Genomic DNA, 18,509 nt, shown 5'->3' on the forward strand with positions numbered 1-18,509 from the left:
TACCTCCATGAGGCAGAGTGGAGCAGGTTCCTCCATTCACACAGGGCTGAGAGGAGCACTCTGGGACAGGGAGGGCCCCACAGCCTGGTGCTACCCCCACCACCTCCTCTACTAGAACATAGGCCTGGGCCTCGGTGTCCAGGTTCAGATCATAGCCATTAAACCTGACAAAATAAAATCAACAGTTATTTAGTCATTTCACAAGCAAGTTGGTCACAGATCACGTTACAATTTTATTTATTTTTTTAACAAAAAGGTTGACAAAAGGAAGGGAAACATCAAATACCTGACTGCCTCCATACAACCCTGTAGATCATGACTGTGAGAGACTGGCAAACGCTGTGAGGCTGTCTTTGCTGCCCTCTGCTGGTCAGATTCAGAAACACCACCCAGGAACAGGCTTCCGTCCAGGTTGAGGGAGCGGAGGGTGCCTGGTGCCGTGCCCGAGGCCGTGTAGAGCTGATCCAGAACCAGCATGGCATGGTTGCCGTTTACCTCAAGGGATACGGTGTGCCACTGGCCATCACTGACCTGGGCACTGTGGATGGAGACGATGCCTGGGCCACTGCCGCAGTCAAACTGGTACTGGAGCCTACCGTCCACTATCTGGGGGCAGGAGTGGGTACATAAAGATAGAAAATGGCTGTTAGGCCTGGGAATTTCCAGGGACCTCACGATACGATATTATCATGATACTTTGGTACCGATTCGATATGCATTGCGATTCTCACGATTCTATATACACTATATATACAAAAGTATGTGGACAACCCTTCAAATGAGTGGATTCGGCTATTTCGCCACACCCGTTGCTGACAGGTGTATAAAATTGAGCACACAGCCATGCAATCTCCATATACAAACATTGGCAGTAGAATGGCCTTACTGAAAAGCTAAGAAACCTTTCAACATGGCACTTTTCCAACAAGTCAGTCCCGGTCAACTGCATGTGCTGTTATTGAGAAGTGTAAACGTCTAGGAGCAACACGGCTCAGCCGCAAAGTGGTAGGCCACACAAGCTCACAGAACAGGACCGCCGAGTGCTGAAGTGCATAGCACGTAAAAATCTTCTGTCCTTGGTTGCAACACTCACTTCCGAGTTCCAAACTGCCTCTGGAAGAAACGTCAGCACAAGAACTGTTCACCGGGAACTTCATGAAATGGGTTTCCATGACTGAGCAGCCGCACACAAGCCTAAGATAACCATGCGCAATGCCAAACGTTGGCTAGAGTGGTGTAAATCTTGCCGCCATTGGACTCTGGGGCACGAGAACCACCTGCCCGAATGCACAGTGCCAACTGTAACGTTTGGTGGAGGAGGAATAACAGTCTGGAGCTGTTTTTCATGGTTCGGGCTGAGCCCCTTAGTTTCAGTAAAGGAAAACTTAACGCTACAGCATACAATGACATTCTAGACGATTCTGTGCTTCCAACTTTGTGGCAGCAGTTTGGGGAAGGCCCTTTCCTGTTTCAGCATGACAATGCCTCTGTGCACAAAGCAAGGTTCATACAGAAATGGTTTGTCGAGATCGGTGTGGAAGAACTTGACTGGTCTGCATAGAGCCCTGGCCTCAACCCCATCGAACACCTTTGGGATGAATTGGAACGCCGACTGCGAGCCAGGCCTAATCACCCAACATCTGTCCCCAACCTCACTAATGCTCGTGGCTGAATGGAAGCAAGTCCCTGCAGCAATGTTCCAACATCAAATGGAATGCATTCCCAGAAGAGTAGAAGCTGTTATAGCAGCAAAGGGGGGACCAACTCCATATTAATGCCCGTGATTTTGGAATGAGATGTTCAAAGAGCAGGTGTCCACATACATTTGGTGATGTAGTGTATATTGAAATTCGATACTGTGATTTTTTTTGCGATTCGATGTTCCACACATATTGCTCACCATATGTCTGTTGCAGAGGGACAAGAAAGCCATGAGAAAACAAGTTTTGATCAGACATAAAAGTGCTGAAAATAAATTGGCTCCCTATTTAAAAAGAAGATGGAGAACAAGCTATGAAGGAAAAATACTGTAACTTTGGCACAGGTACAGTCAACTAGAGCAGCAAAAATTATTTTGCAATATTGTCAAAACTATATGATATGTTGGATTGAGTTTTTACTCATCTCTAATGGTTATGTCTCAAATTGCACGCTATTCCCTATATAATGCACTCAGTGGACAGTTTATTAGGTACACCACCCCGTTCACGAAAATGGTTTCTAGGGTTTACCGACAATGGTGCGACAAACAAAAAACATCCATTCAGCAGCAGTCCTGTGGACGTAAACCGCTTGTTGATGAGAGGTTGAAGGAGAATGGCAAGTATTGTGCAAGCTAACAGGCGGACAAATAATGGAGCATTACAACAGTGGTGTGTAGAGCGGCATCTCGGAACGCACAACTCGTCGGTCTTTGTCACAGACGGACTATTGCAGCAGACGACCACAGCGGGTTCCACTCAGCTAAAAACAAGAAGAGCCCCTCCAGTGGGCACGCCATCACCAACACTGGACAGTTGAGGAGTGGAAGAACATTGCCTGGTCTGACGAATCCCGGTTGCTGTTGCGTCATGCTGATGGCAGAGTCAGAATTTGGTGTAAGCAGCATGAGTCCATGGACCATCCTGCCTGGTGTCAACGGTACAGGCTGGTGACGGTGGTGTAATGTTGTAGGGAATGTTTTCCTGGCAAATGTTAGGTCCCTTCATACCAATTGAGCAACGTTTGAACTACACAGCGTAACTGAACATTGTTGCTGACCAGGTGCACCTCTTCATGGATACAGGGAGTCCGACCCGGGACTAGATTGGTGTACCTAATAAATTGTGTAGATGGAGTAGGGTGCCATTTTGAACACAAGACAATGTGATGTTAGAGAATACTGACTAAACACTTACTATTTTCCAATGAAACATGTGAGTGTCTACATGTGTACAGTTTAGTGTTGTAGTGACTGTATTCACTGTCATTTCTTCTCAAAGTTTAAATCCTGAGTTTATGGCCTGTTTTATTAAAATGTAATTTTTGATTTTCCTAACTGAACAACCAACAGCAACTTGTGACCTATCCCCTACTACTTTATAGTGCACTACTATTGACCAGAGCCCTATATAGGGAATAGGTGCCATCTGGGACTTATCTATAGACCTACCTCTAGAATGCAGTAGTCTGTTCCTCTGGCAAACAGGAGAGTGGCATGGTGGGACAAGGTTCTCAGTCTGAGAGACAGTTTCATCTCCTCTCTATAGCGGTTCTCCATCAGACGGTACCTGATGTAACCCTTCCCACTGAACCATAGCAACTGACCTCCTGTGGTTTATAAATAACATATAGACGGATCAGTTATGTGACATCTTACATCTCTGTTACTAATATCTGTTTTGCTGGTGACTGAAGTAATGGTTATATCGGATCTGAAGAAACAGGAGCCATTCTATTCATCTTGAATGTGAGAATTATGTCAAGCAAAGTTAGACTAAAGAAACAGTCATTGAAACACTATCTTGGTTGATGATCTGTTTGGTTGTTTGAGTGACAGACAGTACCTGAGCAGCCTCCCTGTTGGTCAGGTGGACAGACACAGCTGTATGGTCCCTCTCTTTGGTTGGACACACATCCCTCAGGACAGGGCTTCCCCTCACAGATCTGCTTCAACACAGGACACTCACCACCTAGTACCAAACATATCAAATCATTACAATGAGGGAGAGGACACATCCTAAATGGCACTCCATTCCCTATACAATGCACTACTTTTTGTAGGGAAAAGGGTGCCATTTGGGATGCGGCTGAAATCTAGTGTATTGGATTCTATTGTTTTATCAATAACTTGACGATATGTGATGAGTGATGTGTGGTGTGTGATGTGGTAGTGTGGTGTGTGATGGTGTGTGGTGTGGTAGTGTGTGATGTGATGTGTGGTGGTGTGTGATGTTTGGTGTGTGATGTGTGGAGTGTGGTGTGATGTGTGGTGTGTGTTATGTGGTGTGTGGTGGTGTGTGAGGTGTGTGGTGTGATGTGTGGTGTGTGTTATGTGGTGTGTGGTGGTGTGTGAGGTGTGTGAGGTGTGATGTGAGGTGTGTGGTTTGATGTAAGGTGTGATGTGAGGTGTGTACTGTGATGTGAGATGTGTGGTTTGATGTGAGGTGTGTGAGGTGTGATGTGAGGTGTGTGGTTTGATGTGAGGTGTGTTGTGAGGTGTGTACTGTGATGTGAGATGTGTGGTTTGATGTGAGGTGTGTGAGGTGTGATGTGAGGTGTGTGGTTTGATGTGAGGTGTGTGGTTTGATGTGAGGTGTGTACTGTGATGTGAGGTGTGTGGTTTGATGTGAGGTGTGTACTGTGATGTGAGGTGTGTACTGTGATGTGAGGTGTGTGGTTTGATGTGAGGTGTGTGAGGTGTGATGTGAGGTGTGTGGTTTGATGTGAGGTGTGTACTGTGATGTGAGGTGTGTACTGTGATGTGAGGTGTGTGGTTTGATGTGAGGTGTGTGGTTTGATGTGAGGTGTGTACTGTGATGTGAGGTGTGTGGTTTGATGTGAGGTGTGATGTGAGGTGTGTGGTTTGATGTGAGGTGTGTGAGGTGTGATGTGAGATGTGTACTGTGATGTGAGGTGTGTGGTTTGTTGTGAGGTATGTGAGGTGTGATGTGAGGTGTGTGGTTTGATGTGAGATGTGTGAGATGTGATGTGAGGTGTGTACTGTGATGTGTGGTGTGATGTGAGGTGTGTGGTTTGATGTGAGGTGTGATGTGAGGTGTGTACTGTGATGTGAGATGTGTGGTTTGATGTGAGGTGTGTGGTTTGATGTGAGGTGTGTGGTTTGATGTGAGGTGTGTACTGTGATGTGTGGTGTGATGTGAGGTGTGTGGTTTGATGTGAGGTGTGTGAGGTGTGATGTGAGGTGTGTACTGTGATGTGAGATGTGTGGTTTGATGTGAGGTGTGTGGTTTGATGTGAGGTGTGTGGTTTGATGTGAGGTGTGTACTGTGATGTGAGATGTGTGGTTTGATGTGAGGTGTGTGAGATGTGATGTGAGGTGTGTGGTTTGATGTGAGGTGTGTTGTGAGGTGTGTACTGTGATGTGAGATGTGTGGTTTGATGTGAGGTGTGTGAGGTGTGATGTGAGGTGTGTGGTTTGATGTGAGGTGTGTGGTTTGATGTGAGGTGTGTACTGTGATGTGAGGTGTGTGGTTTGATGTGAGGTGTGTACTGTGATGTGAGGTGTGTACTGTGATGTGAGGTGTGTACTGTGATGTGAGGTGTGTGGTTTGATGTGAGGTGTGTGGTTTGATGTGAGGTGTGTGAGGTGTGATGTGAGGTGTGTGGTTTGATGTGAGGTGTGTGGTTTGATGTGAGGTGTGTGGTTTGATGTGAGGTGTGTACTGTGATGTGAGGTGTGTGGTTTGATGTGAGGTGTGATGTGAGGTGTGTGGTTTGATGTGAGGTGTGTGAGGTGTGATGTGAGATGTGTACTGTGATGTGAGGTGTGTGGTTTGTTGTGAGGTATGTGAGGTGTGATGTGAGGTGTGTGGTTTGATGTGAGATGTGTGAGGTGTGATGTGAGGTGTGTACTGTGATGTGTGGTGTGATGTGAGGTGTGTGGTTTGATGTGAGGTGTGATGTGAGGTGTGTACTGTGATGTGAGATGTGTGGTTTGATGTGAGGTGTGTGGTTTGATGTGAGGTGTGTGAGGTGTGATGTGAGGTGTGTACTGTGATGTGAGATGTGTGGTTTGATGTGAGTTGTGTGGTTTGATGTGAGGTGTGTGGTTTGATGTGAGGTGTGTACTGTGATGTGTGGTGTGATGTGAGGTGAGGTGTGTGGTTTGATGTGAGGTGTGTGAGGTGTGATGTGAGGTGTGTACTGTGATGTGAGGTGTGTGGTTTGATGTGAGGTGTGTTGTGAGGTGTGTACTGTGATGTGAGATGTGTGGTTTGATGTGAGGTGTGTGGTTTGATGTGAGGTGTGTGGTTTGATGTGAGGTGTGTACTGTGATGTGAGGTGTGTACTGTGATGTGAGGTGTGTACTGTGATGTGAGGTGTGTACTGTGATGTGTGGTGTGATGTGAGGTGAGGTGTGTGGTTTGATGTGAGGTGTGTGAGGTGTGATGTGAGGTGTGTACTGTGATGTGAGATGTGTGGTTTGATGTGAGGTGTGTGGTTTGATGTGAGGTGTGTACTGTGATGTGAGGTGTGTGGTTTGATGTGAGGTGTGTGAGGTGTGATGTGAGATGTGTACTGTGATGTGAGGTGTGTGGTTTGTTGTGAGGTATGTGAGGTGTGATGTCAGGTGTGTACTGTGATGTGTGGTGTGATGTGAGGTGTGTGGTTTGATGTGAGGTGTGTGAGGTGTGATGTGAGGTGTGTGAGGTGTGTGGTTTGATGTGAGGTGTGTGAGGTGTGATGTGAGGTGTGTGGTGTGTGATGTGTGGTGTGTAGTGTGATGTGAGGTGTGATGTGTGAGGTGTGATGTGTGGTGTTGTGTGTGACGCGTGATGCGTGGTGTGTGGGGTGTGGTGTACCTTTACAGAGGCACACAGCAGATCTGTGATGTGGCGGGGTGATGAGGCTGAGTCTAGCCGTGCTGTAGGTGGTCAGGAAGTTCTGGTCCAGGGTGACCACCTCACTACAGAGCATGGCAGGACAGTCCAAGCCTGCACATAGCTTCCTGAACACCCTGACCACGCGGAGGCCTGTAACCTCCTGGATTGTACCCACAGACGCATTGAGCTTACGAAGGAGGATCCCGTCCTTGGTAGTGGTCAGGGGGCTACCGGGAGGTGACCGCTCCAGAGCCAGCAGGACATCCAGGCTACCAGGGGGCTCACAGGGCTGCAGACTGACGAGCTGAACATCACTCCTCTTGATCCCTGCCACCATGCGCAGCGCCCTCAGGAAGCCCCTCCAGTGCTCCCCTATGAACTCCTCGGGGCCCACCCCAGCCAGACGGACGGCCACGGAGCTCTCCAGCATGCGCTTGGTCACCTGGTGGACGTGCACACTGACACTGGTTGCCGTGGTGAAGCGTCCGTCAGTAACGGTGACGTTGAGCAGGTAGTGGCCCAGCCTGAGGACGTGACCAGGCCGGGTCACCAGACGGCCATCTGAGGGGGACAGGGAGAACAGTAGTGTGTTGGATAAATTGGGCTGGAGGTTGTAGGTCAGGGAGTCATAGAGGTCCTGGTCAGTGGCTCGGATCTGACCCAGCACCCCACCCGGGTAGGCCTCTCCTGGGGTGGAGATGAGTACCTCCAGGGGGAGGATAGCAGGGGGGTGGAGGCTCTCTTGGATCACCCTGATATTGATCAATGTGGAGGCCAGGATTGGTGGTCTGCCACTGTCTAGCACCTGAGGAAACACAACAGAACCACAACATCATTATTACAACCTATCAATATAATCACTACCCAGTGCTTGAATTCCTCACTTCAGGTTAAGAGGATAAAATAACAGGCTTGCAAGTGCCATTGCTGACCAGAGGGGGGGGGAGTTGGTGGATTTTGAGTCACTGCTGCTTCTGCGATTAAAGGACAGAATCAATACCGGAATGAGGGCAATCTGTACAAACTCTGGGATTAAAGGAGGAAATCAATACTGGAATTAGGGCAATCTGTACCTACTCTGAGATTAAAGGAGGAAATCAATACTGGAATGAGGGCAATCTGTACCTACTCTGAGATTAAAGGAGGAAATCAATACTGGAATTAGGGCAATCTGTACCTACTCTGAGATTAAAGGAGGAAATCAATACTGGAATGAGGGCAATCTGTACCTACTCTGAGATTAAAGGAGGAAATCAATACTGGAATTAGGGCAATCTGTACCTACTCTGAGATTAAAGGAGGAAATCAATACTGGAATTAGGGCAATCTGTACCTACTCTGAGATTAAAGGAGGAAATCAATACTGGAATTAGGGCAATCTGTACAAACTCTGTTATGATCACAGAAGTTTACAACCATTCCTGTGTTTCCAGTGAACCTACTGGTGCTCCCTAATACAGACAGCAGGTATACTACCCTTCCACTATTCCCTGGTGCCGATTAAGTGGATGTCGATTAAGGCAGCCCCCCGCAACTCTCTGATTCAGAGGGGTTGGGTTAAATGCGGAAGAAACATTTCAGTTGAATGCATTCAGTTGTACAACTGACTAGATATCCCCCATTCCCTTTCAACCATTCCTGTGTTTCCGGTGAACCTACTGGTGCTCCCTGATACACACAGCAGGTATATGACCCTTCAACCATTCCTGTGTTTCCAGGAATGATTGAACCTGGGTAGCCATTTGATTAGCTGTTCAGGAGTCTTATGGCTTGGGGGTAGAAGCTGTTAAGAAGCCTTTTGGACCTAGACTTGGCGCTCCGGTACCGCTTGCGGTGCGGTAGCAGAGAGAACAGTCTATGACTAGGGTGTATTTGACCATTTTTAGGGCCTTCCTCTGACACCGCCTGGTATAGAGGTCCTGGATGGCAGGAAGCTTGGCCCCAGTGATGTACTGGGCCGTTCACACTACCCTCTGTAGTGCCTTGCGGTCAGAGTCCGAGCAATTGCCATACCAGGCAGTGATGCAACCAGTCAGGATGCTCTCAATGGTGCAGCTGTAGAACTTTGAGGATCTGAGGACCCATGCCAAATCTTTTCAGTCTCCTGAGGGGGAATAAGCTTTGTCGTGCCCTCTTCACGACTGTCTTGGTGTGTTTGGAACATGATAGTTTGTTGGTGATGTGGACACCAAGGAACTTGAAGCTCTCAACCTGCTCAACTACAGCCCTGTCGATGAGAATGGGGCAGTGCTCGGTCCTCCTTTTCCTGTAGTCCACAATCATCTCCTTTGTCTTGATCACGTTGAGGGAGAGGTTGTTGTCCGGTCGCTGACCTCCTCCCTATAGGCTGTCTCATCGTTGTCGGTGATCAGGCCTACCACCGTTGTGTCATCGGCAAACTTAATGATGGTATTGGAGTCGTGCCTGGCCATGCCGTCATGAGTGAACAGGAAGTACAGGAGGGGACTAAGCACGCAGCCCCAGAGGGGCCCCTGTGTTGAAGATCAGGGTGGCAGCTGTGTTGTTACCTACCCTTACCACCTGGGGGTGGCCCGTCAGGAAGTCCAGGATCCAGTTGCAGAGGGAGGTGTTTAGTCCCAGGGTCCTTACTTTAGTGATGAGCTTTGAGGACACTATGGTGTTGAATGCTGAGCTGTAGTCGATGAATAGCATTCTCACATAGGATAGCATTCTCCAGTGGGAAAGGGCAGTGTGGAGTGCAATAGAGATTGCATCATCTATAGATTGCATCATCATCTATAGATCTGTTGGGGCGGTATGCAAATTGGAGTGGGTCTAGGGTTTCTGAGATAATGTTGTTGATGTGAGCCATGACCAGCTTTTCAAAGCCCTTCATGGCTACAGACGTGAGTGCTATGGGTCGGTAGTCATTTATTCAGGTTACCTTTGTGTTTTTGGGCACAGGGACTATGGTGGTGTGCTTCAAACATGTAGGTATTACAGACTCAGTCAGGGACATGTTGAAAATGTCAGTGAAGACACTTGCCAGTTGGTCAGTGCATGCTCGGAGTACACGTCCTGGTAATCCATCTGGCCCTGCGGCCTTGTGAATGTTGACCTGTTTAAAGGTCTGACTCACATAGGCTATGGAGAGCGTGATCACACAGTCATCCGGAACAGCTCTCATGCATGTTTCAGTGTTACTTGCTTCGAAGCGAGCATAGAAGTTATTTAGCTCGTCTGGTAGGCTCGTCTCACTGGGCAGGAGGATAGAATTATGGTCAGATTTGCCAAATGGAGGGCGAGGGAGAGCTTTGTACGCATCTCTGTGTGTGGAGTACAGGTGGTCTCAAGTTTTTTTTTCCCTCTGGTTGCACATTTAACACGCTGGTAGAAATTTTATTTAACCAGGTAGGCTAGTTGAGAACAAGTTCTCATTTGCAACTGCGACCTGGCTGAGGTAAATGAGGTAAAACGGATTTAAGTTTCCCCGCATTAAAGTCCCCGGCCACTAGGAGCGCCTCCTCTGGATGAGCGTTTCCCTGTTTGCTTATAGCCATGTCCAGTGAACCTACTGGTGCTCCCTGATACAGACAGCAGATATACCACCCTTCAGTCACCTCAATGGTTGATCTATAACTATTAATTAACTGTATCAAGAACAAAACACATTTCAGAAAAATGTAATACTACTGTTAGCCTAATTAGCATTTTGTGAATGTAGTCCAACCTGAGCATGTAGTATGTAGTGGTCCTTTACTGTGCGGTCCAGCAGTGTGGTGGTCCTGAGGGTTCCCTGGGGGTCTATTAGGAAGGAGCCTCCCTCATCTCCCCCAAGGATGGTGAAGGAGAATGGGGGGCCGTTGTGGGAGGCATCCCTATCTGTTACAGTCAGCTTGAGAACACTGCTCCCTACTGGGACACTCTCCTGGGGTAGAGAGGGGGGGAAAGAAAGAAGGGGACAGAGGAATGGAGAGAGAGAGAGAGAGGGAGAGAGAGAGATTCCATATCCATGCCTTTCGATGTTGATTCAGGAGCTACTGTTCAGAGGCTTAATGAAGCTCCCTCGTTTATCCTTTCTCTTCTCAGCTTTACATCCTGTATCTGTACCTCACACTATTCCTTACACTCATCTGCTTCAAGTGCAACTCTATGGCACCCAATAACGTTTCTGAGGCATATTAACTTCAGTTAACTTGCACCCTCCAGCTAAACCTCACTTCATTTAAGAAGTGTAGTCAGTGTTGTCGGATGTAATCTCTCTCTCATCTCTCCGTGGCATGTCTACCGCTGACCTGTCTGTCTTACCTTGATGACAAGGCTGTAGTCGGCCTCAGAGAACACGGGCGCATTATCATTCACATCCGACACGTCAATGTTGACCAGGGCACTGCTGGATCTGGATGGACTCCCACTGTCTGATGCCAGTACCGTCAGAGTATATGCAGGCACCTTGTTAAACACAGAGTAAAGGGGTGGAAAAAAATCAACTCTAGACTTTGTGAGCAACTAACAACAATTGAGGCTTGTAACATTGCCAATACTTCAAACTGTGACAATTGGAGTGTTAATTGTGCTCTGTTGAATGAGAGGAACATGGGAAGAATGTGAAAAGTTAGTTAGCTACCTTTTCTCGGTCTAACGGGCAAACAACCTTCACCTCACCGCTGACCGTGTCTATGGTGAAGGGCCCGGCTTGGTTGCCCTTGACGATTGAAAAGTGGATGTGATTGTTGGAGGGACCATCGATGTCATCAGCCATCACCTTAACAACAAAGAACAGAGTGCATGAATGGACATGTTAACAATAGTAACAATAGTGCATCAGACGTTTTCTAGTAAAATGACACTGCAGGATTTCCCTTTCTTTCTACAGAGCATTTGAGTACAAATCAAAGCTTGAAAATGTTTCATTTATAGTGATTGGGGCCTTAATACCACTGGACACTCACCGTCAACATGGTCAGGCCCATGTCGGTATCTTCACTGATCACAGCAGAGTACACCTCCTGGCTGAAGATAGGAGAGTTGTCATTGACATCTGTCAAGTAGATGGTTACCGTGGCAATGTCACCTTGGCTCGTCCTGCCTTTTTCCGAGGCCTGTACTGTCAAATAGTGCTCATGGGACGCTTCATAATCCAGAGCCTTGGTCACAAATATGTCACCTGTAGACACACATACATACGCTCAGTAAAGGGACACTAAACTCACATGACTAGGACAGTATTTTCAATGGAAATCCTCATTTTATGTCATAAACAATAAAGATGACATTTATAGTATAGCTACCGGTGTGTGAGTCCATGCTGAACATCCCATGCTCGTTGCCGTTGATGATGGAGTAGGTGATGTCAGCGGTGGCCTTGGGGTCTCCGCTAGCCGCAAACACCCTGACCACCTGGGTCCCCAAGGTGACGTCCTCTGACACCGTGACGCCATAGTCCCTGTTTTGGAAGGCTGGGGGTTTGTCGTTGACGCTGAGCACAGAGACCAGCACGGAGCAGACAGAGGACAGTCTTCTGGGTGAGCCCTGGTCTGTGGCCCGGACACGCAGCGTGTACCCAGCCTGGGTCCTCACCAGGGGTCGCTCCACACGGACCAGCCCTGAATGCTGCTGGATGGAGAACCGGCCATCAGCTGAGTCCTCAAAGGAATACAGGATCCTGTTGTTGTTTCCTAGAGAGGGACAGAAAGTTTAACCCATAAACGCACAGCCATCTCCACTCTATCCTACATGAACAACCCAGATGAAATGGGAGGTCAATGGCGTTTTGACCAGAGCTTGCCCAGCCCAAGCATATCCAGCATACTATATCTGACCGCAGTCATTTGTTAAGATAACTGCACGACAGCTGAGTGAATTGGGGCCAAATCTCTCCATGATCTCAACGACCTCTAGAGTCATCAGATGACAAGGCATTTCATTAACTGATCCTGAACGATGCGCGTTATTGAGACCAGTGAGAGAGTCTGTCTGTGATGACATGGACATCCTCTGGGCAGTTCTGTGTTTAGGTCTGTGATTAGCGTACAGTCGTGGCCAAAAGTTTTGAGAATGACACAAATATTAATTTCCACAAAGTTTGCTGCTTCAGTGTCTTTAGATATTTTTGTCAGATGTTACTATGGAATACTGAAGTATAATTACAAGCATTTCATAAGTGTCAAAGGCTTTTATTGACAATTACATGAAGTTGATGCAAAGAGTCAATATTTGCATTGTTGACCCTTCTTTTTCAAGACCTCTGCAATCCGCCCTGGCATGCTGTCAATTAACTTCTGGGCCACATCCTGACTGATGGCAGCCCATTCTTGCATAATCAATGCTTGGAGTTTGTCAGAATTTGTGGGTTTTTGTTTGTCCACCCGCCTCTTGAGGATTGACCACAAGTTCTCAATGGGATTAAGGTCTGGGGAGTTTGCTGGCCATGGACCCAAAATATCGATGCTTTGTTCCCCGAGCCACTTAGTTATCACTTTTGCCTTATGGCAAGGTGCTCCATCATGCTGGAAAAGGCATTGTTCATCACCAAACTGTTCCTGGATGGTTGGGAGAAGTTGCTCTCGGAGGATGTGTTGGTACCATTCTTTATTCATGGCTGTGTTCTTAGGCATAATTGTGAGTGAGCCCACTCCCTTGGCTGAGAAGCAACCCGACACATGAATGGTCTTAGGATGCTTTACTGTTGGCATGACACAGGACTGATGGTAGCGCTCACCTTGTCTTCTCCGGACAAGCTTTTTTCCGGATGCCCCAAACAATCGGAAAGGGGATTCATCAGAGACAATGACTTTACCCCAGTCCTCAGCAGTTCAATCCCTGTACCTTTTGCAGAATATCAGTCTGTCCCTGATGTTTTTCCTGGAGAGAAGTGGCTTCTTTGCTGCCCTTCTTGACACCAAGCCATCCTCCAAAAGTCATCGCCTCACTGTGCTTGTAGATGCACTCACACCTGCCTGCTGCCATTCTTGAGCAAGCTCTGTACTGGTGGTGCCCCGATCCCGCAGCTGAATCAACTTTAGGAGATGGTCCTGGCGCTTGCTGGACTTTCTTGGGCGCCCTGAAGCCTTCTTCACAACAATTGAACCACTCTTCTTGAAGTTCTTGATGATCCGATAAATAGTTGATTTAGGTGCAATCTTACTGGCAGCAATATCCTTGCCTGTGAAGCCATTTTTGTGCAAAGCAATGATGACGGCATGTGTTTCCTTGCAGGTAACCATGGATGACAGAGGAAGAACAATGATTCCAAGCACCACCCTCCTTTTGAAGCTTCCAGTCTGTTATTCAAACTCAATCAGCATGACAGAGTGATCTCCAGCCTTGTCCTCGTCAACACTCACACCTGTGTTAACGAGAGAATCACTGACATGATGTTAGCTGGTCCTTTTGTGGCAGGGCTGAAATGCAGTGGAAATGTATTTGGGGATTCAGTTCATTTGCATGGCAAAGAGGGACTTTGCAATTAATTGCAATTCATCTGATCACTCTTCATACATGCTGGAATATATGCAAATTTCCATCATACAAACTGAGGCAGCAGACTTTGTGAAAATTAATATTTGTGTCATTCTCAAAAATTTTGGCCACGACTGTACACAATATGGTTGTTTATGATAGAGGCCCAGCTGGAGCGTGACATGAATGCCTCACAACAACAGGCCCTGATGAATACAGCCAGGCAGGCATCACAAATTAAACCCAACTCCCGCCATTTATGATGCAACCAAAGAAAGAGAGGAGTATGCTGCATAACAACTCTTATCACAGATTAAAGTCTGTCTGGCTCTCTATCACAGCAGGCACCAATGGAGATACGGAAAGTCCAAGGTAGGAGTCCATGGAGAAATATCCAGGCAAAGCAATATTTTCTCAATATGAAGTGCTGAAAAGCACCAGTAAGAGGTCAATTAGAGGTATATTGGAACAAATAGCTACAATTTGTTGTAAATCCACACAACAACACTGTTGTTGCACAACTACATCATCATACAGTAAACTCTTTCTGCTGGGAACAGAACCAAAGGCTGCGTCCCAAATGGCACCCTCCCTATTCCCTACTACATAATACACTACTTTTGACAAAAGTAGGGAACTAAATAGGGAATAAATAGAGTGTCATATCCAGCGTGACTTAAGTTAGTGCATTCATCTTAGGATAGCTAGGTGAGAGAACCACATTTCACAGTCATTGTAAGTACATTTTCCCTCAAAGTAGTAATCAGCAAAGTAGATACTAGTATGAAATTACAAGTGCAAGTGTTTTAAAATATAGACTGTATATATATATATATACAGTGAGGGAAAAAAGTATTTGATCCCCTGCTGATTTTGTACATTTGCCCACTGACAAAGAAATGATCAGTCTATAATTTTTATGGTAGGTTTATTTGAACAGTGAGAGACAGAATAACAACAAAAAAATCCAGAAAAACACATATAAAAAATGTTATAAAATTATTTGCATTTTAATGAGGGAAATAAGTATTTGACCCCTCTGCAAAACATGACTTAGTACTTGGTGGCAAAACCCTTGTTGGCAATCACAGAGGTCAGACGTTTCTTGTAGTTGGCCACCAGGTTTGCACACATCTCAGGAGGGATTTTGTCCCACTCCTCTTTGCAGATCTTCTCCAAGTCATTAAGGTTTCAAAGCTGACATTTGGCAACTCGAACCTTCAGCTCCCTCCACAGATTTTCTATGGGATTAAGGTCTGGAGACTGGCTAGGCCACTCCAGGACCTTAATATGCTTCTTCTTGAGCCACTCCTTTGTTGCCTTGGCCGTGTGTTTTGGGTCATTGTCATGCTGGAATACCTATCCACGACCCATTTTCAATGCCCTGGCTGAGGGAAGGAGGTTCTCACCCAAGATTTGACGGTACATGGCCCCGTCCATCGTCCCTTTGATGCGGTGAAGTTGGCCTGTCCCCTTAGCAGAAAAACACCCCCAAAGCATAATGATTCCACCTCCATGTTTGACGGTGGGGATGGTGTTCTTGGGGTCATAGGCAGCATTCCTCCTCCTCCAAACATGGCGAGTTGAGTTGATGCCAAAGAGCCCCATTTTGGTCTCATCTGACCACAACACTTTCACCCAGTTGTCCTCTGAATCAGATGTTCATTGGCAAACTTCAGACGGGCATGTATATGTGCTTTCTTGAGCAGGGGGACCTTGCGGGCGCTGTAGGGTTTCAGTCCTTCACGGCGTAGTGTGTTACCAATTGTTTTCTTGGTGACTGTGGTCCCAGCTGCCTTGAGATCATTGCCAAGATCCTCCCGTGTAGTTCAGGGCTGATTCCTCACCGTTCTCATGATCATTGCAACTCCACGAGGTGAGATCTTGCATGGAGCCTCAGGCCGAGGGAGATTGACAGTTCTTTTGTGTTTCTTCCATTTGCGAATAGTCGCACCAACTGTTGTCACCTTCTCACCAAGCTGCTTGGCGATGGTCTTGTAGCCCATTCCAGCCTTGTGTAGGTCTACAATCTTGTCCCTGACATCCTTGGAAAGCTCTTTGGTCTTGGCCATGGTGGAGAGTTTGGAATCTGATTGATTGATTGCTTCTGTGGACAGGTGTCTTTTATACAGGGAACAAACTGAGATTAGGAGCACTCCCTTTAAGAGTGTGCTCCTAATCTCAGCTCGTTACCTGTATAAAAGACACCTGGGAGCCAGAAATCTTTCTGATTGAGAGGTGGTCAAATACTTATTTCCCTCATTAAAATGCAAATCATTTTATAACATTTTTGACATGCGTTTTTTTCTGGATTTTTTGGGTTGTTATTCTGTCTCTCACTGTTCAAATAAACCTACCATTAAAATTATAGACTGATCATTTCTTTGCCAGTGGGCAAACGTACAAAATCAGCAGGATCAAATACTTTTTCCCTCACTGTATATATACTGCTCCAAAAAATAAAGGGAACACTTAAACAACACAATGTAACTCCAAGTCAATCACACTTCTGTGAAATCAAACTGTCCACTTAGGAAGCAACACTGATTGACAATACATTTCACATGCTGTTGTGCAAATGGAATAGACAACAGGTGGAAATTATAGGCAATTAACAAGACACCCCCAATAAAGGAGTGGTTCTGCAGGTGGTAACCACAGACCACTTCTCAGTTCCTTTGCTTCCTGGCTGATATTTTGGTCACTTTTGAATGCTGGCGGTGCTTTCACTCTAGTGGTAGCATGAGACGGAGTCTACAACCCACACAAGTGGCTCAGGTAGTGCAGCTCATCCAGGATGGCACATCAATGCGAGCTGTGGCAAGAAGGTTTGCTGTGTCTGTCAGCGTAGTGTCCAGAGCATGGAGGCGCTACCAGGAGACAGGCCAGTACATCAGGAGACGTAGGAGGGCAACAACCGAGCAGCAGGACCGCTACCTCCACCTTTGTGCAAGGAGGAGCAGGAGGAGCACTGCCAGAGCCCTGCAAAATGACCTCCAGCAGGCCACAAATGTGCATGTGTCTGCTCAAACGGTCAGAAACAGACTCCATGAGGGTGGTATGAGGGCCCGACGTCCACAGGTGGGGGTTGTGCTTACAGCCCAACACCGTGCAGGAGGTTTGGCATTTGTGTCCTCCTCCCAGAGTGCTAAGAGCCTCGGCGTGACCCTGGACAACACCCTGTCGTTCTCCACTAACATCAAGGCGGTGACCCGATCCTGTAGGTTCATGCTCTACAACATTCGCAGAGTACGACCCTGCCTCACACAGGAAGCGGCGCAGGTCCTAATCCAGGCACTTGTCATCTCCCGTCTGGATTACTGCAACTCGTTGTTGGCTGGGCTCCCTGCCTGTGCCATTAAACCCCTACAACTCATCCAGAACGCCGCAGCCCGTCTGGTGTTCAACCTTCCCAAGTTCTCTCACGTCACCCCACTCCTCCGCTCTCTCCACTGGCTTCCAGTCGAAGCTCGCATCCGCTACAAGACCATGGTGCTTGCCTATGGAGCTGTGAGGGGAACGGCACCTCCGTACCTTCAGGCTCTGATCAGGCCCTACACCCAAACAAGGGCACTGCGTTCATCCACCTCTGGCCTGCTCGCCTCCCTACCTCTGAGGAAGCACAGTTCCCGCTCAGCCAAGTCAAAACTGTTCGCTGCTCTGGCACCCCAATGGTGGAACAAGCTCCCTCACGACGCCAGGACAGCGGAGTCAATCACCACCTTCCGGAGTCACCTGAAACCCCACCTCTTTAAGGAATACCTGGGATAGGATAAAGTAATCCTTCTAACCCCCCCTTAAAGATTTAGATGCACTATTGTAAAGTGGTTGTTCCACTGGATATTATAAGGTGAATGCACCAATTTGTAAGTCGCTCTGGATAAGAGCGTCTGCTAAATGACTTAAATGTAAATGTAAATTTGCCAGAGAACACCAAGATTGGCAAATTCGCCACTGGCGCCCTGTGCTCTTCACAGATGAAAGCAGGTTCACACTGAGCACATGTGACAGACGTGACAGAGTCTGGAGACGCCGTGGAGAACGTTATGCTGCCTGCAACATCCTTTAGCATGACCGGTTTGGCGGTGGGTCAGTCATGGTGTGGGGTGGCAATTCTTTGGGGGGCCGCACAGCCCTCTATGTGCTCGCCAGAGGTAGCCTGACTGCCATTAGGTACCGAGATGAGATCCTCAGACCCCTTGTGAGAACATATGCTGGTGCGGTTGGCCCTGGGTTCCTCCTAATGCAAGACAATGCTAGACCACATGTAGCTGGAGTGTGTCAGCAGTTCCTGCAAGAGGAAGGCATTGATGCTATGGACTGGCCCGCCCACTCCCCAGACCTGAATCCAATTGAGCACATCTGGGACATCATGTCTCGCTCCATCCACCAACGCCACGTTGCACCACAGACTGTCCAGGAGTTGGCGGATGCTTTAGTCCAGGTCTGGGAGGAGATCCCTCAGGAGACCATCCGCCACCTCAGGAGCATGCCCAGGCGTTGTAGGGAGGTCATACAGGCACGTGGAGGCCACACACACTA

The 18,509-nt window shown here is 47.6% G+C and overlaps 1 protein-coding gene across 1 annotated transcript in view; it reads right to left on the reverse strand.

The window, feature by feature from the left end:
• LOC106612028 (protocadherin Fat 1) overlaps positions 1-18,509 on the reverse strand; it is a 44,473-nt gene that overhangs the window by 14,836 nt on the left and 11,128 nt on the right. Inside the window, exons 9-18 of the mRNA XM_045724090.1 lie at positions 11,798-12,184; positions 11,459-11,673; positions 11,134-11,271; positions 10,815-10,958; positions 10,237-10,434; positions 6,525-7,350; positions 3,546-3,671; positions 3,152-3,309; positions 287-606; positions 4-164 (exon numbers count right to left, since the gene is read on the reverse strand). Of these exons, the coding sequence (XP_045580046.1) occupies positions 4-164; positions 287-606; positions 3,152-3,309; positions 3,546-3,671; positions 6,525-7,350; positions 10,237-10,434; positions 10,815-10,958; positions 11,134-11,271; positions 11,459-11,673; positions 11,798-12,184 (2,673 nt within the window). The remainder of the gene's footprint in view (positions 1-3; positions 165-286; positions 607-3,151; positions 3,310-3,545; positions 3,672-6,524; positions 7,351-10,236; positions 10,435-10,814; positions 10,959-11,133; positions 11,272-11,458; positions 11,674-11,797; positions 12,185-18,509) is intronic.

This window comes from Salmo salar, chromosome ssa09 (assembly GCF_905237065.1).
Source record: "Salmo salar chromosome ssa09, Ssal_v3.1, whole genome shotgun sequence".
Taxonomy (NCBI): Eukaryota; Metazoa; Chordata; class Actinopteri; order Salmoniformes; family Salmonidae; genus Salmo; species Salmo salar.